Consider the following 26,426-nt stretch of genomic DNA (forward strand, 5'->3'; position numbering starts at 1 on the left):
ATTTTAATAAGACTTCATATGTAATTCATTTAGTTAATTGCATCTACGTTAAAGCACTCGAAAGCCTTTTCTTCCGCTACAATTAATTTTTTTCTGTTATACAAGGTTGCCTATGTTTATTGCCATAATCTTTGTCCAATCATTAGTCTATCTGAAGTTAGAACCAACGAACTGGTCCTGGTACGAACCACCAGGCTAAGCCACCTTGTGGGCTTCGACGAAAGTCAAAATTTAAACTAATATGATCAGTGTCAAATTTAGGTTAAAGCTCAGTAATATCAAGCTGGGAACTGAAAATCTTCCTTTAGTAAGTCGGAAGAATTTACTGGGGAGGACGTTCTTAAATCCACTCAAAATCTGCATTTGTGAGAAACAGAAAGTCTGTATCACAGTGTTTACTATATGCTATGTTCCGGTTTTTGGATTTGATAATTAAACTGATTACAGTGGGAGAACTGATGATGTCAGTTGTTAGGGACCCCTGTCAAGACGTTCACCAGTAACCCCCTAACATCACAAACAACAATACTACAAAGATAACCAACGTACTTTTACAAACTCGACACATTTTTTTAACATCACTTTTTATTTCAATGCAGCAGTCTGTAATTTTTAATACAACAACATGTTTATTTAATTTTCACTTTTACTTATAAATAAACCCTATTCCATCTGCGGACTTTTCTTTATGTACACAGCAGAAAGACATCATTACACATTAAAACTTTATAAACGATATCTTCCTAATCCTCTTTGGAAGCCCTGTAGCAAACTGTAGAAAATTATAAATTGCATTATTTCCGTTGTTCTTTCATATAAGAACAAGAATGGGACGTTGGCAACATACAAGGCATAGAAAAACAAACATATTAACTACGGAAGAATGAACATTAGTACTGATGATAAATAAAAATACATACATAAAACGCAAATAAGGAGCCAGATAGACAGGACTGAGAGTTTCGTGATTTTGCATATGGAAGACGATCAGAGAAGTAGCAAGAGGTGCAAAGGGGGGTTGGGTGTGCAAAAGGACAAACATTGTTTAGACTGGTGTTAGGAGTAGTGTTTAAAGAAGAGGTGGGTTTGAGAGCACATTTAAAAGATTGTGATCAGGTGGTGGATGACAATGCAGTCTCTGGCGCCTATATCGTCAATCGCTCGTTGCAGGGTCCTACGTCAAGGGCCAACTTCTCCAAGAAACTGAATCTGTGCAGTCGAATTATTCAAACAAAGCATAGTTTTCTTGTATCAAACAGTGTCCAATTTCACTCAAGCTGACAAATCGGCGACACACCCAGGGAACAATCAGCGACAATCACTTCACACACTCGACCTCAGCGACTCACGCACTCAGTAGCTTCAGCATCTCTCTCTATCTCTATTGTTTCATTCCCCTCTAACTGCTGTAACCGCTTATATACAAATTGCAAAGTCATTTCGGAACATCCAGCATCTACTAGTCACGCATGCGCTCTCTTGCACCGAACATTCCAGGTACTCAGGCTTGCCTCAGCCACGTTCACTCAAGCACGTGATAGAATGATGAAGATGGACAGGATCACAGACGTGCGGCCGACCTCACACCAACGACTACAACATAACAGTTAATATGGAAAGGCTGAGAGTTCCATTGTTTTGCTGCCCAGTAACTAAACATCACGAGGCTAGTAGAAGTGTGGTCCAAAATAGATTATCGTTGACAGAAGGGCCAGCGACACGACAACAGGTAGACTCACAACAACGGCACACGCATGGGAACCTTTGGATAAAAACAAATACATAGTTATTTTAATTTTTTTACATTGTCAAATATTGATAGTACGTAGAGATGAAAATGCGTAAAACAATTTTACCTGGTTTGATCCAGCAAAAAGCCATATGAAGAGTCTGAAATCCCTAACAAACCGGTGAGTCGGATTATAAATGCACTATAATTCATGATTTTTTGTTTTGTCTTGACCGTTTCTCATGTTAAAAATTATACAGATTGTTTTAACACTTTGTCAACGTTTCAATGACTAATGATTATATATGTATATCGGACTGACCATTGACAGTAAATGCACACACACACACACAAAAGTAAATATTTATTATTATTCAAATAAGGTTTTGTTAATAATTGATTTATTTTAGCCGATAATAAACTTTTATACACGGTAATTTTATCATATACAGATAAACAGTTTTTCTTTGGAATGAGGTTTTCTCTTTTGCGTGTATTTCTAAAAGAATTATTTTTAAAGAAGCCTGTTACCTTGTAGTGTTGTAGTTATGTTGCATGTTTTGATTGAAATGAAGGGAGCACTTGGTAGGCAGATGAACTCGTCATTAGGGTGCGTGGACACATTCAAACTTATAGAAAACACATCTGTATTATTGGAGGGCATGTAATGACACGAATGGTGACACGACGATTTGGTGTACTCAGCCACCGCATCTGAAAACGAATAAATGGAGTCATTTAGTCTTGCACATTACTGCTATTAACTAAAAGTAACTACAAAAATAAAAAGGTATGCAATTAGTAGATTTAACCACAACTGCTTGTTTCCATATATGACAACAGTTTTGCACTCACCCACATTTATTAACACGTTGATGAACAAGAAGCAAAAAGCTGCTTTTTTAATTAAATGATGTCTTTGTAAAGAAATCTTCAAACTTACTATTATTCCGAAGGACTTTGAAACTGTCAACTTGGAAGGAAAAAGTACAAATCACAGCCACGGAAAGACTGTGTAATGCAGTGTTTGCCTCACAAGCCGCAAACTTTCCCTCATCTGAAAACCAGTATAGTAATACATGCTATAGAATTATATTTTGAGGCGAAATATAAGATGTAATTTTTTAGTAAATGTCTTTATGATATGCATAATACATAAGAAATTGTATTTTACGTATATGTTCTTTGAAGTATTCAACATTTTTCTTGCATTTTCAAATCAAAGTCCTATACCGAACCTAAATGTCAAGAAGATAACCGTTTAATCATTGTTATTTCTTTCTTGAAAAATGTTTTTGTGCCTAAAATTCTTAAAAATTTAGTTTCATCTGCTTTTAGATCCATACTTAGGATTTTACAGTAAATGTCTGAAGTAGGCAATTATAGTTTGGATGACAATAAAAATGATTTGATGAGCAATCAAATGTCTAAGTAGCTTATTATCGTGAATAACAACATACAAGGTTCTTAGCTTTGTTGATTCCTCGTCAAAAACTGATCTTTGTTTATTTTTACAATAAAACAATATAATCTTTCCATGCATCTTCATGTATATGGCATGAAAACCATTCAAAGAAAAAAGTCTTAAATATCTCAATAGCATCATATTCATAATTGTTTTGTCCGTTTGTTTTTTTTTTTTTTTTGCTTTTTTTTTGTTTTGTTTTGTTTTGTTTTGTTTTGTTTTGTTTTGTTTTGTTTTGTTTTGGTTTGTTTTGTTTTGGTTCTGCTACCACCGTGTACTTTATCACGACAAGAACAGCCTAACAAATCCAGTCCAAAACAGAAACAATACATTATCAAGTACAAATCACCCCCAAAAAATGGCATGGGGGTAAATAATGTGAGAAAGATGTCAAATGTAGTTTAGCCAAGAGCGCTAGAGATACTGAATTTAGCAATAAAGAAATTTGGATCCCAAGACTATGGATATATTGCTTGGCTAGAGAAAATAGTTTAAAATTCCGTAGAGAAAAATGTAACATTCACACATTACAGTCATTGTTTTGGTCAGCTGCTTGAGAGTAAAGTTGTTTGAGTACTTTCTTCGTATTTCCAAGCAACCCTTTCTGCCAAGCAAGAGGCGAATATTTTATCGTATCGGCTATTTCTCCGTTGCCGTTGCAGGATGAGTCTGTAAGGACTTGCGATTGGTTTCATAAACACACCAAGAAAGAAATAATAGCACTTACCTTCCGCCATAGGATACCGGCATTGCCTGGCTGTGTCGTGACCATCCCCATGAGGTATGCATTTGTAAGATCCTTTTTTGTCTGCAAAGCTGCTAGGCATACTGACCACAACCGTGTCAGACACCGGTGTCTGGCACTCAAAACCCTCCTGTCTGATACAGTGAAAGTTCAAATCGATCCATCCACAATCCACCAGCTTTTCTGTACAGTTTGTTGGAAGAAAACCAATAATTAATTTCTTCTCAATTTTAAATGCAGATACTGTATCGTTATTTTTTGTGACGACTACATGCAAACACACATGCGATAATTATCATAAAAGTTTTTTTTAGGTCTATTTAAACTAACTTTTACTCATGAATCCTAATAAAGTAAGGTTTTTTTCAAGCAACATTTTGCTACTCCTTCATTATTGCAGGTTTTGTGCACTTTTTCTTAACAGTTTAAATAAACAAGTGGTGATATGCACTGTCTTTGGAAATATAACGCACGAGAGAAACAAATGCGTGAATTTTTTTAAATGCATGTAATGATGTGTAGTTTTTGGAAAGGACCTCAAGCAATTTAAAGGGATGATAAATTAATCAAACCTTCTCCACCATTTTTGGAATAGAAATAGACAGCGAAATCAAGATGTGTCTTGTTAACATCTTGTGGAAATTTACACATTAACTTCTCTTGACTTTCTAAATAGCATCTTGTTTCTGCAACAAAAACGTGTATTAATTTTCAAGTGTTCACAGCTTTAATAATAAGGATGATAAAAACGAATTAAAAACAAATAAAACGGCAGTTAGCAAAAGACATGCATTCAAATGAAGAATCAGGTATGATCGCATCGCAAAATACTTTTTTGTCTCGTGGTGTCATGTACTTGCCATACCGACCAGCCGCGGACGGTGTTTTTCGCCAGTACAGTAAACAAAGGGTTAGTCTTAGCGTAAATAAATGACTTTTTACGGGAAGAAACTGTTGGTACATTTAGGGATTGTTCTTCTATGAATAATTTCCATAGAAAGCTGTAAACAATTCAAGGGTATCCTTAAATACTAAAGGTATTGTCTGTTATAGACAGGTGAGCATAACATACACTTACCTGTTGCCGCTAGCTGTAGCAGCATAGGCAAGAAGTAAGGAACAGACATGTTGACAAGGACAAGAAGAGGCTGTTTGAACATTGCCAAACTTGGAACAACTGCAAGCAGATAATAAATTATAATGAAATTAGTATTTTTAGAAGGGGATTTAACTAACACATCCAAAGAAAAAAAAATTCCAAAAAAAAAAAAATAAAAAAAACAAAACAAAAAGAAGGGACCAGAGAAACACACTGTATAAGATTGATATGAAAAGTGGATTCTGCTATGCAATCTCAACAGATATCAGCATCTATAGTCTTAAAATAACCTGACATCTAAGTATAAAAGGAGAATGAATCATGACACCTGACTAAATTTGAGGGACACATTTTTAAAATCGAGCTCCTTTCCATTAACTGCAGCCAGTCATCTCTGCAAACAACTTCGGCTAGTATACATCTGCAAACAGTCCAGAGATATATGCCCGTAAAGCAAGGTACAATATCTTTCTGGTGGACTTTATGTTGTCCTACAATGTTATTGAAGAGCGGAATAAGAGGAATAGTCACAATATTCTTGTCCAATTATTAATAATATCTTAAAAATTTTGTGCAGTTCAAAAGAAAATTTTACTGAAAAATGTTCCCGTATAGATTGTGTAATGTTCAAAAGTTCGGGGACTACGATACTGCTGTTTACAGTTTAGATGAAGAGGGACTTTTCACATTGAGCAAATCAGACGAGCACTTTTCTTATACAACCTGCATCTTCCTTCCTTTTAAAATGAAACAAAATGATGACTGTCACCTTCAAACCTCACATTACTGACTAGTTTACTAGACGGCCAAGATGTTGATGGTGCATGATGTTCTGAGTACTGAGGTAAGTTAACAACAATATGTTGACGAAATTCCATGTTGATGCTATCGACAGTGTCCACCCCCACTTCTGTGAACGAAACACTGGACTATAGTTGGCCTGTAGCCATAATAAGGCGCCATCTCTTCATCAATGCCCAGATGTTCACTAAATATACCAAACTGTTGCAGGCGTATGTATATTCAGCGTATCGATGAGAGGACGAACTTTGTACAGTTTGTTATTTGAAATGGTGTTATCGTTGTCTTCCAGGTGAATACATGCCTTTATCTCCATGAAGTGGTTCCAAGCCATGTGGTGTGACACGAAAGAATGATGAACGTCTTCTTAAGGGTTCCAATACAAACGCTAATGAACTAAAGAATTGTAGTTGCTCAGCAGAAGAATTCCAACAAAAACTTCCAAATCTGTGTCATCTAATTCAAAACTCATATTATTCTTCTGTCTGCAGTTACAATCAATTCGCTAGCTCTTTGTCAGCGTGGTTCAATTTCACCCACCCGGTACAGTGCCGCTTTGCTGGGTCGCCCAGATATGTACTACCTCAGGGTAGGATTATAGAACACATCGCTATATGAATGAATGAGCACATAAGGGAGGCAAGTACTTAAATCTTTAGGAGTTGTTCCACTATAGATTACTTCCCTTTAACAGCTTTCACAGCTGTAATAGCTGAAAAAAGTCAACCAATGAGGTCTTTCGTTACGTTTGACAGTGGGCAAAGGTTATGTGATCAAGCGCCATGTTACAGTGGTTTCCCGGTTATTAGACTCAACATGGATTTGTACTCAAACAACTGAAAATAAACAAACAGTAAGTAATATTTAAATTATAATGCATATTCTATTAACATATGTGTTTGTTTGGTACTTTATGTTTGTTTATATCGTGTAAATAACTTATTTTTTGTTAATTTCTAACGTGTTGACCTACTTCCGGATCAGTGAATTCTCAGTCGCATACAGCGACAATCTTTCATTTGACCTTACTACCAGTAAACAAAACCTATATTTCTTAAAATTTACCAATCAATACTAAGACTATCAAATCATTGCGAATTGATTTCAGAATAAAAAGTCTTGCTGACCGTAAATGTACTAATATAAAATATTTGTGTTCCAAAATTGTAACACTACGTGTTAAAGGTCGATTTTTCCCTCTTGCGGAAATGGAATGGTATCGCCGTGCGAGGGAAAGTGGGAGTACACGTTGTGCGAATTACCAGTCCTACCCGGAGAATGGTGGGGTTGGGGGGGGGGGGTAGAGAGCACAGGCACTGCCGACTAGCCTGTCAATAAAACATCTTCCTCACCCGAGAAAGGCATGGTGATGGCTAGTGGTACATGTCGACACTTCTCCTCTTCAGTCTGTTTCTTATCCCTTCTCTAGATCCTGTCAGTTTTGTTTTCCTTTCCCAATCTTTATCGGAATATCCCAGCGTGCAAGGGCTTTGGGCATTTGAACGGCCCCGATAGGGAAGTGAGACTTTGGGATGGGAAGCGTGTAATTCGATCCTAAACGGACGCGTCCATCGCGCTTTTTTTCTTCAGCCGCTCTCGATTTGGTAGCCACGTGATCGTGTCGCATCCTTCCACCCGCTGTTTTCCAAACCCCTCGCCGCGTGTACGGGTCATAGGAAGGTCACATCGGCGGGTTTTACTTTGACCTGCACGCGGACATTTTGAACTGTACGTCCATCTTCAAGTGAAACACCGCCGATTTCTGAAGTAAGTCTTAATAAAGTTAAGTGAAAGATGCCATTAAAACAAATATACTTTATAACAGTGGATAGTCATGAATAATTTATGATCATATATAAGTATTGTAGTGCTTTTTGTGAAATGTTTCACGTGTTGTACCCGGCAGTCTCACACATACATCCACTGGCAACTCGCTTTTACATGACGCTGTCTTCTATATGTGCTGTAAATAATTTAAATGGTTTAACCATATCCTTTCTTGTTGTAAATAATCAATTGTTTAATCGTATCTCTTGCCTACTAATTGCACGTATTTACTAATTACAGAAATGAAATGTTGAGCGCGAATACGATTGGCGGAAGCAAGATGACAGTGCATGAATGGTTCAAATCAACTAGTCAAGAGGTAAAGCACACTACACACACACACAATCTCTCGTATCATTGATGATTAACTTCGAAGTTGAAATCCTATGACATGAACTCATTGAGTCATGCTTGAAATTCGTCGTCTGCTTTCTCAATAACAGTGGTGCTGCGATTACCAAACGTCTTGGTTGCATTCTAGGGGAAAGCAACAAGACAATCACATTGCTTTCTGAACAACTAAAAATTTTGGAAAATTATTGCAAAGCAAAAGAAGAGAATTTTTGCATTATTTGTACTTATACACTTTGAAATTAAAACAAAATGTATGAAATTCCAAAGCTATGCAATGAACTTTGTCAAAGTCTGTCATTTTTTATCTAACAATCACTTATCTGATCACATATATTTTTTTTCTCTTTAAAATGTCTCTGCGCATGCCATTTTTATTCATTTATATTTTTGTACAATGATTACAAAAAGAACTAATTATATAACAATCTTTAATTGCAGATCCACACTGACTGTAGGTCTGGCTTCAGTGGAATTTACCAGTAAGTTTATTTTGTCTCCCTCTATGATTCATGAGGATCACTATACAAGCACACGGTTTTGTGTTTTTAATGGTGTACATGCACATCCTTATTAATCCATCTAAACATTTTCTGTTAATTAAAAAAATGTCAATAGACCTGCATCCATAGTTTGTTTTGTCATTACTTTTAAGACTAAAAGTAATATTTTGATTTCAAATACATTTTTGAACAGAGTTCTCAGCAAAGTTGATGAGCAGAGCAAAACACTACAGAATGTAGTTCACAAACTGAATCAGGTCACCCTGCTTCTTCAAAATATGGGGAAAGAGGAGCTGATGAAGAAAGGAATTAGAACAAAAGTGGTATGTCATTTAAGTATAATGTGTTAGTACTAGACACCTTTTTTAAATGTTACCTTTACTTTAGCTAATATATCAGTTAATATGTATGTTATGCTTTACAGTCTTGATAAACCATTTAACAAACAGGCAGGCATAGCATCGGCTTACAGGTTAACTCTCCTGACAAGATGTGTGGTCAGTGTAATATTTGTATTAACAAATAATACACATTTTATGAAGTACAAAATAATGTAGTATTTTATATGCATAGATTTATTATTTATAAAATAATTCTGTCACTTGCTTTTCATGGTGTCAAAATGAGCAGTCTGTGTGTCTATTAACTATGACCACTAAAATTGTTTTACTTTCATAAAGAATAGCTTTGATTAAACTCTTAATTAACTTGGTGATTTGAGTCACTTAATGCCATTATTTTTCTCTGAAGTCCCACTAGGGTTTATTTAAGAGACTGGGTCTGGTTTGTAGCTATATTCATCATGCAACCATTGATCCTCATCAGTGGAGTAGGTTCAGCATTATATCTTAAACTTACCCAATCCAGTGAATTAATTTATTTTGCATTTGTATTGTAGTATTTTACATGGTGGAAACAACTACAGATTTTTTTTAACAGGTTCAGCACCTCTCGTGCACGGAGAATTTTAAAACGGCTGCTATCTTCAGAGTTGGCTCAGTGGAACCAAAGGGGAAAAGTTTCCAGTCACTTCAGCTGAGAAGTATATTAATTGGTGCGTAGTTTTTGTTTGGTTTTGATTTCTTTGAGGTGTACGTCAATATGAACTTAAAAGGACAAAGTTTCCGAACAATTTTAAAAAATAGTGAATCTAAGTATTATTTTCTCTACATTTACAAATTTATTATTGTGTACAATAGCATTTAAGTCTACCTTACAATTTCTATTTGTGCACAGCTGCAGTCCAAGAGACATGGATTGAGGAATGATTCGAAGGGTGATGCCATCTAATGGTGAGTGGAATTACAAAATGAGTTTGTCAAGTTAAAATTATTAATGTGAGCATTGTTTTATTCTTCGTGGATTTATTCAGTAGGCCTATTTACTTTACTTTTTGTACTAAAGATTAATTGGTTACTTTCAGATATTATCCAAAACTTCTTATACACACAAATGGCCATCAAGACATTACCGTTTAAAAATCTTTTATTCCACTCTTGTTCAAGTTCTTGTAATCTCACTAGTAATTAGTAGATTTATGAAAGCTTTAACTCTTTCTTTACACAAGGCTAAAGGCGGTCAAACCCCCCTGTACGCATGAATTTACCCTTTTTCAAAAAATTATTAAAAAATAACTAAACAAGATAGAACAGCAATTTAAATTGATTATGACAGATCAAAATGTGTAGAAGTGGAACAATTTTACCGTAATCTTGCTTGTGAACTCACTTTTATGATAATCCAACCAAAATTAGGTATATTATGTGAAGTTTGGAAAATGTTTTTTTTTTTACACATTTCAAACAAAAAATTCGGGAGCAGATGAAAACCATTTTTGCACCATTCGTGGCCAAATTCTCCTTCATCTGAAGCAGGAATATCCTCTGGGATGTTCTTTCTTTTGTTATTCGACGTTTCAGATGCATGATGTTCACAATGTGTACCATCGAAAAGGACAGGTAGTGTAGAAGGTTCCCAGTCACTTAATCCCCAGACACTTCATCCCCAACGCTTCATCCTTAAAATGAAATTTTAACTATAAAAATTATGAAGCCGGCGAAAAATTTAATTGAAATTCAAATAATTATCTTCATATAAACATCACAATAAGTTTTACAATTAAAATAAATATTGAAATACATTAATAATATTTAAATCATGCTATTAACTTCAACGTCATTTGAACATCTACAACATTAGTTAAAGTATTTTAATTGTAAAACTTGTTGTGATGTTTATATGAAAATAATTATTTGAATTGCAATTAAATTTTTCGCTGGCTTCATAATTTTTATAGTTAAAATTTCATTTTAAGGTTGAAGCGTTGGGGATTAAGTGTCTGGGGATTAAGTGGTCTGGACACCAGTATAGAATATCGGCGAGACTTTTCGTTCAAACATACGTCCTTCATCATGTAAGGGAGATAATTGTATTCATAAAGGCCTAAACTATCTTATTTATTAAGTTTTTCTTTTAAACCACGAGCTGTATAGGCCTAAACAAATTACAACAATGCATCAGCCCAATGTGAATACTGCATAACAAGTGAGCGGCCACCTGTGTTGAGTGCATAAAGAAAGAGTTAAGCTTTCATCTATGTGAGAGGTTAGTTCTACTTACACAGCAAAAAATCAAAATGTGTAAATACATTGTAACTTTTTTCTTTTCTTCTACAGGGATTCCACCACTCATGGATCGATTTTTGGTGTCATATTTTTCTATCTTTTATGTAAATTGTTTGACTTTATGTTATAAATAATTATTTCAAAAATAACTTTCATGGGGTAAAAATTATTGACTGTAATTTTTATGTAAATAATTGGATGAATGCTTATGTTCAAAACAACTTTAATGCTTTAAATAATGTAAACTGTTAAAATAGTTTTTTGTTGTAAATAATAAAATTGTTTAATGATATCTCTTGCCTATCTATTTATGGGTTGTGAGGAAACGAGATTTTGAAAAGCTGTTGAATGTTTTCTTCATGGTGTGCAAGCCTGTGTACCAGTGTAAGTAAAAGTGAGAAAGGGTGAGGGATGCAGCAAGAGGGGAGTGGGAGTTGGGAGTTTGATGGAAAACACGACTTCTCATGGGTGATCGGTGGGAAGGTGGGTGGGTCTTTCGTGGGAAAACATGGGAACCCGTGGAATTCCCTAAGAGGTCCCCTTAGGGTCCCGCCTCCAAAACCCGAGAGGGACCCAACTTTCTTCCCGAAGAGGTCCCATGAGGGACCCAAGAGTTCTTGCAGGCTGGGATGTCACTTAAATTCACGTCAGGGGGCTTATGCGACCTTCTTCAGCAGCTATAGTAGATGGTCTAGAGTGGGAGCCAACGGCTACGTCATCATTTTTTGCCGATCGACTTTGAGAAGACTGAAAGTCTCTCATACAGGTGCACTTACACACAGTAATATGATACTACAAACAGATGCATTGCAGTACCACTTATATCCATCAAAGTACAAGCTGGTAGAAGCTAATTACCCGTAGGAATTAATCAAGATATGTTTAATATATAATGTTTAACATATCTATTGTTTTCCTATTGTTTAAAATAAAGCGTGTTATCTGAAAACTAAGCTATCTCTTGTCATCATATTTAGAAAGAAACGAAATCCTCCGATGTTTTATACATTTGTCACGTAAGCAGTGTGCATGATAAGCGAAAGACAGTTACAACACATGAGGTGGTGGGGATAGTGATGGCGAGACAATATGTCTTTGTTGTAAAGACGTAATCCGTTTTGATAAGACCGTTAATGAAATAATTTTAGGTCTTTAAATTAAAATTATTTAGCGACATAATTGGCTGAGACGATTATTTTGACAAATGCTACGACAAAAAAATGTCATGAACTTAACAACAAAACCCACAGAGAAGAGAATTCACTCACATGTTAGTACACCTGATGGGGGTCAGAGGCTCTGTCTTCGTCTCTCACAAGCAAACTGAGTGGAAGTTAATATCATAATAGTTACAGCAGGGTGTCCGAACTGAGAAAGTAATTACATGCAGATTTTAGACATCCCGAGGGTTATTTGTCAATACATGGCTTGTGCCGTGTATGCATTGTAAATACATTTCTGTTGTAATATTTATCTGCTTAAGATCTGGTTAGATCACATATTTTAACCGATAAAAATCCTTTTTAAACGTTCGTGTCTTTATAGTACAAAGTAGTTGGGACAGACAGGCACCAATCACGAGAATATCCGAGTTTAAACAAGAGAAGTGGCTTGATATGTTATGGTGTTATACAATTATATTATCCTACACCACGTACATTTGTTCAACGTTTACTGTTTTGTTTTGTTTTTCTGACGACAAAAAAAAAAAAAAAAAAAAAACACACACCAGCGGACAGCGAAGAAGATTAATGTGCTAGGTAAACATAATGATTGTTACATCGAAAACGTTACTGCAGACGTTAGAACTAATAAAGAATAGTCAAAACTATAAATGTATGAAAAGCTCAAACGGTATCGTAGAATTATAGTTGAACCTCAATGTAATGAGTAAAAGAAAAGAACCTACCGAGCTTTCTTTCCGGCTAGTAAATGATTAGGCACACAGGTAGGTGAACAGTTCTGTAAGCACTTCGACTGTCGAACCTTAACCTTTACAGACGGCTTTGGTGACCTATCAGGAAGTAGTGATCCCGCAAGACCGATTACACCATGAGGTCACATCGAGAGTAGTTCGGGCGCAGTAGTTTAGTGGGGAAATGATGCACATGGCCTGCCCTGCTGTTTTTATAAGATGAATAATGTTAGGGAAAAATAGAATGACTTTAGCAGGCAACTTTAGCAGGCACCTTTCCTCAGTTTGTAAGTCAACCACTAGTTTAGTTTCTCAGTACTTTTATTACAGGGAAACCGCACTACTTGACGGCGCGTCTGCAGCGACCAACTAACAGACGGAGATTAATGGGGTGGGGGGAAGGAAAGGCGTGAGCGGAAAAGAGATTCGCCAATCACGTTTCGCTCCTGTACGGCCGCCCGCCCATCATATGCCCCGACGCATGCGAACCTAGTTTAGAGATAGTGCGCACTGACGCCACATTGGCTGACATTGTTGTAGAGGTTAGGTGTGAATACGATATTAACGGTGAATCTTCAAATAAATAAGTATTTTGCGATTGATAGATATATACGACGACATAGAAGTGTATTAAAAGTTCAGATTTCATCGTCATGTCTTTCTAGAGATGGTAGATGAATTTGCCTTCGACCTAGAAACTTCGAATCGGGACGACAACAACAGAAAGTCTACTCGTCGTTTGTTTTTACGTGATATGCTTATGTCAGAGTGTGTGTATCGATATTATAAACGTTTCCCAGCATACACATTATTGGACTAATTAAATTGGGACACATAGCATTGCATCATATGGAAAACTAGTGAATATATTTACAAGCCAACAGTTTCTTTGTAGATTTTCCAACGGCTGCGTCAGTGAACTGCACGTAAGAATACATCTGGCTCCAACACAGGAAAAAAACATTTATCCTTCTGTTAATGTTAAGGTAAAATATTCTGTTGATTGCTTCATACACATTTATAACCTTCCTTGCCTTTCATTAGTTCTTGGGCTTGAGCAGAATGCGTGTGAGTTTCCAATTAATGAACTGAGTGCAGAGCCGATGCTTATCATCGTCGACCAGTTCCAACCTTTCATCACCTCGATAGTGTGGGTTTTCGATTTATCTTCTGCTATGGTTGAGTGAGTGAGTACTTCTCAATTATAACGACGTAATCACTACAATATGTCTGTTGGCTGATATGCTAGTGCAAAAAAGAAAAAGAGGTCCTTAATTTACCGACATAATCCATTGAGACGATTATTTGCCCATGTGCTGGTATAACACAAACTCTTATGATCGTTTACCTAAGACCTTACACATACTATAATGATACAACAATTATAACGACGTAATCACTACAATATGTCTGTTGGCTGATATGCTAGTGCTCCGTTACAGCCATGTTCCTGTCTCTCTGTTTCTCAGAGTGCTGGGGACGCACAATAATAGAGAGGTTTACAGACGAGTGAAATATTCCAGGCTATTTTTACCCGGTTGACGATGGGGAGGGGAGGTCACGGCCTTTTTTCGCTGACTGTAGCGACGCCTGACGTCATGTACATGCTACACCACGTGTCGTCTGAGTCTGCGGCTTGTACAAAACTGAGGTTCGCTGTTCACGGCCCCTCCCCACCCTGTCCGCAGTGACGCGAAAGCCTGCACGCGGTGTAGTCACGTGGGTGTTGTGCGCGCTGACCATCGGTTCCCGCCCTGTTCAGCTTCTCAAATATGTCCGATAAATATGCCATTAGCAGCACTGTCTGGTCAAGGCCTTCTGTCAGGGACCTAGAGTACTACTACTGAGCACGTGCGAGGGCGAAAGGGTGTGAGGTGTGACTGGAGAGGGAGAGGGGAGTCAGCGATGAGAGATTGGGGGAGAGAGAGGGCAAAAGGCGAGAGGAGGGAGATTACAAGCTTAATTGTTGAGAGGGGGATTGTGTCTTGAGTTTTGGAAGTGAGAAGTCACTGCATGCCGAGACAGTGTACTTGAATAGGGAGAAGAGATTTGGAGTTTGAGCCCCCTCATCACTCGGTTACACAATGTAAACTAATTTCACTAATACCGGTATAAGAAACTTTTAAAAAAGGACCACCTTCGCGCCCCCTTGTAGTGACAGGTTGACAACAATAACTACAAGTCAAATTTAAATATAAATAACACGAAAAAGCTAAACACATCTACAACTCACGCTTTATTATTGGTTTTGAGAAAAAATTACCACGAACATGTCTGCTAATCCATTCAGCAACACTAGAAGATCCATGCAGTGTATGCACAACGTGGCTTCCTATCACTGTACACTTAGCTTTCTATTACTGTAGGAAACGTAGTTTCTCGCTGAGACAAATGTACGAAAATGTCTGTTAATCCACAGAGACACACGTTCCGCAGAAAACACCCATTCAGTAGCACAACAAGACCCTGTGTCTATGGACAGACCATAAGGAGTCGCTTCAACAACGGTCCTTCCCCTACAACAAGCTCGCTTCAACGGGTCATATTGCTCAACTGTTCATCCTGCTTTTTACCTGACGAAACGTGAGTATCGGACAGCGCATGCGCAGGAAATGGTAGCTACGCGTGCGCAGAGCTCGCTTCAACGGGTCATATTAGTCAACGATTCATCCTGCTACACAGCCGCATAGCTGTCATCGAAGGATCAATTCGCATAGTAAAACTTTCTGTATCTTTGTACTCAGTCTGTCTTAAGTAATCAGTATAGAAAGTCTCATTCTCTACGTCTTCGTCTGCGTCTTCATTTTCATCTTAATCTTCGACAACTTCTTTCGTACTCTCTTGTTCACTTTTTAAAGAACGTATTAATTGGTCCACCTTGTATTAAAGCATTTTCATCGCATGGACCCGTGACCCAGGTGTGCTCCAGGGTGGGACCAAGCTTTCTATTGGAGCTGCCAGCGTTCAAACCTGTGAGCAAGCGCACACGTGACCAAGTGGCTGCTCGACTTTGGCTTCTGCTGAGGGTCACCGGGGCCCGGGTGTGTACCTGACGGACACGAGTGGGGCGGGTGTCCTCACAGGGTCAGAGGGCGAGTTACAGTGAAACTCGGTGAAAAAGTTGATAGACTTGCTTCCCCAAGCTACCACGTATTGTGTGCAGGTGCGGTGTCCCCCGGTGTCACTCCTCCCTTTTAGTGTTTATTTTTAGGTGTTTGTTGTTGGTTTTTTTGGGGGGTTTTTTTGCCAACTGTATACTTGCAGTTTTTTTGGGTGTCTGTCTTCGAAATCTGAGTATATATATATGTTTAAGATTTTTTCTTAGTTTAACCGCTGATTTTGTTGTTGTTGTAAAAGTCTTATTGAAGGGAAAGACTTCGGAAGCTTGACGTCAGCGACCTCGACAGTCCAAGCTAAGTGAATCCTCCGCTGTCTTTAAAGTAGAGTTGAGTTAAGTTTCCATCGATAAGAGTTTACACAGATTATATAGTTTCTCTTGGCAATCAATGGGTTATTATGAAAGGCTTGTTTGAACTGATCACATTAGATAAAACAATTTAAAAAAAAAACAATTTTCGAACGCAATACATGTCACACCACACAAACACGACATGCGCAATCTACCAATAAATTTAAACAATTGTTTTACAGAGGGACGTCCCGGCTATCTTCAACAATATACAGCTAATATTCAACAAATACCAAACACGGGCAACAATAGTCTCGCCATGGTCACACCACACTATAACAACTCGCCAGCATTTTATGCGCGAATGAATTTGTTCCCCAACATACAGGAGCGGTCCGGTGGCGCAACGGTTAGCGCCTGTCACCAATACAGTGAAGTTTGGCTGCCCAGAGTTCATTTCTCGTCTCGGGCACGATGTTCTTCACTCTGTTTACAGGGCTGGCTGCTTGCCGTAATATTGCCTTAGTTGCTGGCACGGCGTAAAACACAATTTCCTCCCCCTCCCGCAACAACATACAGTTGTCGTGAACCAGATCCACAACAGCTGACACAGTTAAATTGCGTAAAAACACTATTTCAGTCCGAAAAGATGCTGGCACATTGTCTATTGCCACCCCACCCCCACCCCAACCTCCTCGCTCATGTCCCTGCAAAAATTAAAAAATATCTTACTGTATTTCGGATCGTTGTAAAGTATCGCAATGTAGTCGTCCAACAACAGCTAACTCAGGTGCCCCAGGGTGGCTTCCTATGTTTGGGTCCGCCTGAAGCTGCTCAGGTGTAGAGTGAGGTTCGTATGAACACTGTGGCTACTATCAGTTCACCGGCATAGACAACAGCTAAATATACGCCTCAAACTTCCACTGAGCTTATTTTTAGCCACGGCAGCGAGTTAAAAATCCGTCAGCCGTCTGCTACTCGCGGCAGGTTCAATTGTTGCGGATAGAGTATGTATATTGGGAATGGGGGTAGAGCTCCCCTGTTTTCTTACCCCTCTTCCGTAAGGAAAGCGTGAAAACCGTTCGTCCTTGAAATTTTCATGTCTGAGAAGACAGATATGAGTATTTAAATACGACCGCCAGCTGCCAGAATGTTGCTGGATGGGGGTGTAGTTGGCTGAAAGCAAGTTTGCTGAGATCCACAGCTGTCACCTGGAAAATGCTTCCTGCTGTGTGTGGTAACGGGGTGTGAGGCAGGCAACAAAAGACAGTCCTTACGTGATTTAAAACTTTCAAAAAATTATACACGTTAGCCTATATGGCTTTGGTGGAGATTGGAGAAAGTGTTTTTTTTTTTCCAGTCTGACAGTTTTGTTGATAAACAGACAAATTGATGCATATTCACTGCACAACAAAAAATCTTTCCTAAAGTTCTTGTTACATTACTTAGCCCACTTAGCAGTGTTTATTTTGTTGAAAATTTATGCTTCAGTTTGTGAAATCAGCTATGTCTCTCTACTGCACTGTAAGTTAATGTAAGTTAATGTGATATAGGTAAAACGGTTTACCATTTTGAACATAAATTTTACATTGATTTTTGTTTGAACTTTTACAGATTTAATTTTTAACAACATTTTTATTGATGAAGGATGAAGATATCTATAATGCAGAAAATGTTGGGTAATGATTGGACATGCCTTTTCAAAAGATAAATGAACTTATCATAGCTATGTGATTGAATGTATAAACGTGTAGAAACTCCTTCCAAACCGTGCTATAGAGGAAAATGCGAGTGTGAGCTTCTGGGAAAGAAATTGAGTAATATGATAAGTTCTGTTAAGGTCGTAGAGGGTGGAATCCTAACGATGACACCTGCTTACAGATGGATTACAGGACACCCACATCACACCCACCCACCCCCACCACACACACACCACACACACCCATCCACCACACACACATCCCACCACACCCACACACGCACAACAACACACACACCCACCACACACATACCGCCACCACACCCACCCAACACACGCACACCCACCCGCACACACCCACCATCAGCACAGAGCAAAAATATAGACACACACACACGCACAGGATTCTCGAGTGGTGGAGCATTGAGGTCCGAGGTGAGAGACACACAAGGTGGATACTTTGGAGAATAGCGACCGTCTTAGTTAATATAGTTGAGATGAGTAGCAAAATCCTTCGGGTTTAAGGAAACATACGGCAGCGAAGGTGAGGAGGTGGTACATTGTCCCCTTAGAGAAGTTGTCTGACGCATCCCTACCAAACGACTAAGAAGACGACGTTTACCTATAAAGATACGGAGGTGAAGTGTGTCTACCCGCTGTCTAAAAGTTTCAGTGCTGTTACCTTGACTGAGTTCTAAACTTAAATTATTGTTAATGGGTGGACGTAGATTTTAGAGTATCGCTACCGACTTTGATATTTCATACATCCGTCGTGTAAACAATCAGGCCTGACGAAAAGGAGAGCAGAGGGATCTGGTGTTTCTGCTCACCTGGTCACAGTTGCTCTTATTTAAATTAGTCAAGCCATTCGACTACATGAGAGCTAGCCTTGAAAAATGTCTGTTTTCACAACTCGCGCTAGGAAATTCGCACCTCAGATATTAAAATCATATATCGCAAACAAGAGTCGTAATTGAAGAATCTGCTCACCTATCGTGTTATCTCTAAACAAAGGAACACAGCTCGACCTGTGACCTCGCTAGAAGACTATGAAGGCTCTAGTAATCCTCGCCACTTTGTGGCTGACCTCTCCTGGCTTCCCTGTCTCGCGGGGTTTTAGAAGAGATAAATGGGAAAACAGGTTTGAGGGTCTGCGCTTCTTTGCGGATTTTCTGCCAAATTTAATCATTAAATATATGTATAAATAATTTATAACTTTTGAAATAAAAAAGCCTCTCTAAGTCGCTTTTGTTCTTTGTTCTTGTATTCAGTCTTAAATGTTTTTGCATTTGCTCCATTGTATGTGTCCGCGATGTGCTCAGCTGTGAGGTTAAAGTGTGGACCGGGTACATAGGTTAGTAACACAGGGCGAGGTAAATAGTGTGACCTTAAAGACCCTGTCAGTGTCTCCTAGTGAGGAGTACTATTCTGTTTCTGTACTGTGTAGTTTGTGGGCCATTTCTCAATTACAAGCATACACAAGCCTCCCCTCAGATGCTTATTAGTTGCTTGTGCATTTCTGTCAAATCGAATCGCAGTGTATCCTTCTAGTTCGTATGTAACCTTATCTGTTAGTCATGCCACTAAAGACAGAAGAGGTCACAATGTCGGTAGTCCTCGTCAAATTAAATAACTGCAGAGAGTTCCTCCTGTTTATTTTGAAGGGAGCTCACATTGTACATGGTTGTTTCTGGTAGTGGATGTCGAAACCTTCTCCTCTTCAGTCTCCTTCTTCCTTCTCCAGATCCTGTTAGTTTCGTTTCATTCTCCTGATCTTTGTAGGGTTATAACTTGGTGTCAGGGAGCGGTGTGACAGCAGCGATTGTAGTCTCGAGTGAAACCTCACGCCAACATCGTCAGTTTGAGCTCGCTTTGAGAAGAAAAAAGTCTCCCGTACAGGTGCACCGATACACAAAAATACGATACACCATACAGACATGCTTTGCAGTACCACTTATGTCCATCTGTGTGTACAAGCTAGTAGAAGGAACATTCCCGTAGGAGTCAAACAAGATATGTGCTCAGTGTAACATATCGATTATTTTCCTATTAGTTGAAATAAACTTGTTATCTGACAACTTAGCTATCTCTCGTCATCTAGTTTAGAATGAAACTAAACTCTCCGATGTTTTATACTTTTGTCCCGTAAGCAGCGTACATGATAAGCAAAAAAAGACAGTTACAAGACATGAGGTGGTGGGGATGGTGATTGTAAGACAATATTTCTTTGTTGTTGATGCAATAATAACCATTGATGCAATAATTTTAGGTCTTTAAATTTAAGTTATATTTAGCCACATAATTGGCGGAGACGATGATGTTGTCAAATGCTAGGACAACACATGTCATAAACTTAACGACCAAACCCACTGACACGAGAATTCACTCATATGTTAGTACACCTGATGGGGGTCACGAGCTCTTTTTTTCGTCTCTTACATGCAGACTAAGTGGAAGTTGATATCTGAGTGGTTAAAGCAGGTTGTCCGAACTAAGAAAGTAATTACAAATAGAACTAAGACAACACGTGTTATTTTTTAGTATATGGCTTGTGACGTGTATGGATCGTAAATAAACTTTTATTTTAATACTTTTCTGGGTAAGATCTGTTGAGATTACATATTTTAACCGACAAAGCTCCTTTATAAACGTGTATGCCACTATAGTGTAAGGAAAGTAGTTGGGACAGACAGGCTCCAATTATGAGAATATCTGACTTTAAACAAGTGAAGTGGCTTGAAAATTTTAAAAACTTTAAAACTTTAAAAGGGGCTTGAAATGTTAAACAGTTATATTAACATACTCCACCTACATTTGTTCAACGTGCAATTTTTTTTCTGATGAGAAAGACCACACCCCCCGACAGCCGAGCAGATTTATGTGCTAGATAAACATAATGATATTTACATACCAAAAACGCTACTGCAGACGTTTGAGCCAATAAAGCATAGTCAACATTATAGATGAATGTAAACATCGATTCGTATCAAACATATATATATATACCTAAACCTGAATGTAACCAGTAAAAGAAAATAACCTACCCAGCTCTCTTTCCGGCTAGTAAATGACTAGGCAGACAGGTAGACGATCAATTCTGTTATGCCGTGAAATATCGAACCTTAAATGTTATAGATACATAGTTGGCTCTGAGTCACATTGCAGGAGGTCATGTGACCCCGAACGGCCCATTATACCAGTAGGTAAGCTCGGTAGTAGTTAGCGCGCAGTCGTGCTATTAGGAGCGCGCATTGCTGCTGTTTTTAAAAGATAGTGTCAGGGGAAAATACAGTTTTCATAAAATCATGTTAACAACGCATTTTCCTCAGTTTGGAAGTCGACCACCATGCTAGTTTCTCAGTACATGTATTACAAGAAAACCTTATTACTAAAGGGTCCATTTGCAGCAACCAGATAACCAGCTACAGAGAAGGGGCAAGTGAGGGCCGTAAGACATGTTGATGGTTACTCATGGTAGTACATATTTAACTTCATTAATTATTAAATTTTTTTTTGGTTCCATGGATGTATTACGCTTAATTTGTCAAAATGAAATTGTCACGAAAGAGTAGGGTTAGAGCTATAGTGTGGGTTTAGCAATTCTGCTCTATTCACGAGACGGGTGGACACGCTGTTAAACTGACCGACAGATGGAGGGCGTCGCGATAAATAAACCAGAAGCTATGTCGTTTAATGCCTCGTTTTAGTAGTTAATCGAAAATGTGAATAAACTGGAAGTTTACTGGTATGGAGCCTTGTTCTAGAAGGTAAGTGAAAAAAATCGTCTGCCAACTGTCCAGGGGATCTACGTTCGTGGTCACACTTCTCTCTCGCTGAACGATTTGCTTGATGGCCAAATTACCGAGCTCTGACGTCAACGACTTTTTTTATATGATCGCTGGCATACATGTAGGCGAGTGGTGGGCTGTCTGTGTGTTAGCATCTTTCAACACTTTAAAAAAAGATAGGGACAGTCAGAAGGTGTGCGACCTCTTAATCTATGGGTTTGTAGAAGGGCCACTTGACCGTCGCATTGTCCAATACTTGGTTTGTACACCTTCCGCTGGTTGGTTTACTCAGTAGAAAAGTGTTTCAACCTTGCGGCGGTTTCGAACTATGGAAGGAATGGGAGAAAACCTTAAAAACACAGTGGTGCAAATAAGCTTCCAAATACAGAGAGTGTCCCGAGACGAAATGTGAACCCTGCCTGCTGAAGTCACAAGTGAGTGATACTGCCGGGTGGACCTACACAGGCTTATTTACTCGTGATGATAACAATCCAAAACTTTGACTGCTTGAGCCCACCACGAGTCACTCTTATAGAGTTAGACACGTAGCTAAGAGCCGCCTATTAATAGAAAATCGCCGGAAGTGTCATGCCTTATTAAGGAGAAGTCCTACGCACGACAGTGTGTGTGTGTGGTGAATGCTCTCTGTGCGAGTCTAGTGTTAGAAGTAATATCAAGTAAATCTACGATTAGTTTCCGCCTCCCCTTTCCCATGCATTACGCTCTGCTTGGAGACCCCCATCTCAACTCTCACCTTGTCCCAAACCCTATTAGCACGTCGGCACTAGGGTTAGACAGCTCTCTCTCTCTCGCTCTCTTCCCTTCCTTTTCTATGTGAATTCGTCCCAGCCTTCGACATCCCACATGTCTCGTCGAGGAGCCGGACTTCAGAAGAACAAGGTCAGTGAACATCATATTTTCTACGGCGCGTAGACAGGGTCCTCCACACAGCGAAAAGCCATTGTGCGATAAAGCAAGTGACAGTTGTGTGTCCATCAGAGACTAACACTCCACACAGCAATGCTTGGGTGAAGCTAAGTGGCACGTGTGTGTCTATTGTACGAAATGAGTGATTGTGCAGTGTTGTGAGCGTGGTAGTTAAGATCAGATTGGCTCACTAGATATCTGGATTAGGGTTAAGGAGCATAATTAGTGTTAACGGGACAACCTATATAACTAGCCAAGATAGGGAACTAGATCATTTGCAAACTTGCCAGTTCTTTGCATTCCCTTTATCATTTTATGGTTTGTATCATCCTATCCATGATTAATACATTTCTTTAATATACTAGATTGCCTTGAGTTGTTTATTGGGTTGATGCATGGTGGGGGCTCGACGAATTGATTAAAAGTGTAAATAAGCAATTTAGTATAGGTGCACGCGGTAAATGTCGGCGTGATTTGGTGGAGGTATCGAGAGTGTGATAGGCCAGGTCGGCGGAAATCATAACCTCTACCATCTCCACGTGCTTCTACTCCAGAGTTTACGACACTCGATAGCGATAATTAAGTTAAAGCATGATTGTAGTACTGACAGCACTATTCTAGCGATAAAACTGTTGGAAGACGACTAATACCTGTCATTTCAGCAGTTGTAACTTATCACAGCAATCGGATGTACGAATCTCATTTTGTCTCGTACCAATGTGCATTCCTTTTGTACGGTTGTTCAGACTTTTGGGATCATTACTCAGCCTCTAGAGGACATTAAGCTGTGCAACAGTGAACTAGGACCGCTCCTTGGACTGAACAATTATGGCTTAACCTTTTGTTGCCCTCAAGAGGGCATATATTATCGTACTTTAAGTACATTTGTTCAACGTAAATTGATTTTTTTTTTCTGACGAGAAAAACCACACTACTAGACAGCCGAGCAGATTTATGTCCTAGGTAAATATAATGATTTGTGCATCGAAAGCGTTACTGCAGACGTTTGACTTAATAAAGGATAGAAAAAATTATAGATGTACGAAAACCTAAAAGAGGACAGTAGATAAATACTTCAACCTCAAAGTAATGAGTAAAAGAAAAGAACCTAACCAGCTTACTTTCCGGCTAGTAAATGATTAGACAGACAGGTAGACGATCAGTTCTGTTAGTGCGGTCGAAGGTAGGACGCTAAAATCTGACAGGTGAATAATGTGTCAACCTGCTGAGTGGGTTTGTGTCAAAGTAGGCGATAAGCCTGTCACCTTGACCCCGCAAAACCCCATGAGGTCAACTTGGTAGTAAATAGGGCGAGACGTGCAAAGAGTGGCTCATATTGGCTTCTGTTTTTCGGAGATGAATAATGTTAATAAAAAATTGATAGAATGACATGAGCAGGATATCTTTTCTCTGCCTGTAAGTCGACCACCATGCTAGTTGCTCGGTACATGTATTACAGAGTAATCATTATTATTACTCGAGGGCGAGTAACCAGATAACCACTGTTGGAGAAGGGGCGAAAAAAGGTGGGGAGAGGAACGGTGTTGGTGGTTGAAGAAGGGGCTGGTTGGTGTGGATTGCTAAGATTTATGGGACCCCAAATCAGACTCGCCTTTTTTTTCCTTGCCTAAGTCGGAAGAAGTTCCGCACTTATTTACAGGAAACACTGCAGCTGAGTTCAGAATCAACAACAGTATTATTGTTTACAACGGCGACACTACTGGGGTTCAATATCTGACGATTTTTAGTTTTTTACTTACTAATGTGACTCATAGTCGAGAATATTAAGCTTACCTAATTATTGAATTTGTTTCGGTTTAATGGGTGTATTACGCTTAATTAGTCAAATTGTATCGTTTTTTTACTTTTATTTATTTTTATTATGTAAGAGTGGGTCTTTTTAGCATACAGTGTACACGGATAGCCTGTTGTTATGTTCTAATGACAGAATATTTGATTATCAAGAGATAATGCGTATTCAGACCTACACGCTGTATATGTCTTTAGCTTTCAATAAATACAGTGATGGTTGGCTGTCCCAGACCCTTATAACGGAACCTCGTCGATTGAAATGTGTGTTTTCATCAACTCTTACACAGAGAAGTATTACAGAAAAAGTATACTTACAATACATGTATACTGAAAAGTAACACGTCTTAGTTATAACGACGTAACCCTCTACGTCTACATCTCCATCTTCATTTTCATCATAATCTTCGTCATGTTCTTCCGTACTCTCTTGTTCGCTTTTTAAAGAATGCGTTGATAGGTCCACCCTGGTTTAAAGCATTGTCAGCGCACAATCATTTCTAAGACAGGCGTTAAATCAGGAGACAAATGTCAAAACTGATTGACAAATGTCCCCATCTTCCTCACCCGAAGCTGGCTACGAGAGATGAAGGGTCTCTAACACATCACTTCCAAACGACGTAAAGGGTCAGGAGACATCTTTACCTTTAACCCTTTGCCTGCATCCGACTGTATAATCGGAAAACGCCTATGTGTTAGCGTGCACGCTGACAGAAAATTTGATTGGTGAAATGATCTACTTTTAAAAGAAAAACTAGAGCCACGGCAGTTGAACGGTCGGCAGATATGGGATTCCCCGTATTTATAGCACCTGCTCTGATGCCATGCTTGGTTGACGTTTTATCGGGGTGGAAATAGAGCGACCCCCTAGAGTTTACCAACTGCACAGAGTCAATGCGACGGTAAGAGTGGTGGGACACATGTGAGGTCAAACAACAGGCTACAGGACGCTATAGCAGACATCACAAACAGTAACTCCCATGATCTACAATCGCTGGATTTCCTGGATCAGGAACGGTAAGGCAGTAAAAGTGACGACAACGTGTTGTGAGAGATGAAGATTCCGATTCTGATGGCTCTGACGATAACGACTGTCATCTCTTTTCATGTCTTTGTGTCTTTACTATCCATTTTATCTCTTACACTCAGACACACAGGTCTATCATAGTATCGCTCAGTTCTTTGCTTGTGTTTTCGTACTTCCAACTCTTATTTTCGTTTCACACACAAACACCAACACCACCATCCCCAATCCACAAACACTCGCAATATTCCAGTAAACAATCGTAATGTTTGAATAAACAATCGCGTCTGGAAGTACATGTGGCTCGTAATGTTTAAAATTCACGAAGCATTCTTCACAGACACACCCAGTTAAAGCCTTGAAAGAGAAATGTTCACAATACTTTAGAATGGAGCTTAGCGTACATAAATGGGTGGGACTAGACCGTCCCCCCTCCACTCTTCTTCTACTTCTATAAAGAAAGACAAAGTCTTACTATGCAATCGCTCCTCCGAAGTCTATGCCACGACAGCTACCCGGCTGCTCCCAGGTGACGATGCTCAGTACAGGTCCAGCGCCCGGAGTGAGATGTGGAGACAAGACCCGCTGTACGCTATCTGCACTGCTACGGTCCCTTGCCTCGGCTTTTATGTGGGTGACTGCTGCAGGTTGAGTAATCAGTTTCCTGGTTGTGGTGTTTGTTCTCCACACTTGGCTGGCCTGTCGTAGGGT

General features: G+C 39.0%; 2 protein-coding genes across 8 annotated transcripts in view; one reads left to right on the top strand and one right to left on the bottom strand.

Annotated features, from left to right (window-relative positions):
- Window positions 1–584: 584 nt before the first annotated feature.
- LOC112568399 lies at window positions 585–26,370 on the bottom strand. 3 transcript variants are annotated; one of them, XM_025245700.1, is made up of 7 exons: window positions 26,191–26,370; window positions 5,018–5,116; window positions 4,512–4,625; window positions 3,922–4,122; window positions 2,673–2,786; window positions 2,261–2,443; window positions 585–1,762 (listed from the first exon to the last, which is right to left on the bottom strand). In XM_025245700.1, the coding sequence occupies exons 2-7, from the start codon at window positions 5,097–5,099 to the stop codon at window positions 1,668–1,670; spliced, it is 789 nt and encodes a 262-aa protein (XP_025101485.1). In that variant the 5' UTR covers window positions 5,100–5,116; window positions 26,191–26,370; the 3' UTR covers window positions 585–1,667. The 3 variants fall into 3 exon arrangements, with proteins under 3 accessions (XP_025101485.1, XP_025101483.1, XP_025101482.1); XM_025245698.1 differs by lacking the exon at window positions 26,191–26,370 and adding an exon at window positions 17,201–17,347; XM_025245697.1 differs by lacking the exon at window positions 26,191–26,370 and adding an exon at window positions 7,192–7,678.
- The window catches only part of LOC112568397, a 46,877-nt gene continuing 27,046 nt past the window's right edge, over window positions 6,596–26,426 (top strand). For 3 of the 5 annotated variants that reach the window (XM_025245694.1, XM_025245695.1, XM_025245696.1), the window contains exon 1: window positions 6,596–6,692. The gene's annotated coding sequence lies outside the window, so the exon portion shown is untranslated. Of the gene's footprint in view, window positions 6,693–15,478; window positions 15,643–26,426 lie in introns of all 5 variants that reach the window. The other 2 variants (XR_003100087.1, XR_003100086.1) reach the window with 2 other exon arrangements.

Source organism: Pomacea canaliculata, linkage group LG7, assembly GCF_003073045.1.
Source record: "Pomacea canaliculata isolate SZHN2017 linkage group LG7, ASM307304v1, whole genome shotgun sequence".
Taxonomy (NCBI): Eukaryota; Metazoa; Mollusca; class Gastropoda; order Architaenioglossa; family Ampullariidae; genus Pomacea; species Pomacea canaliculata.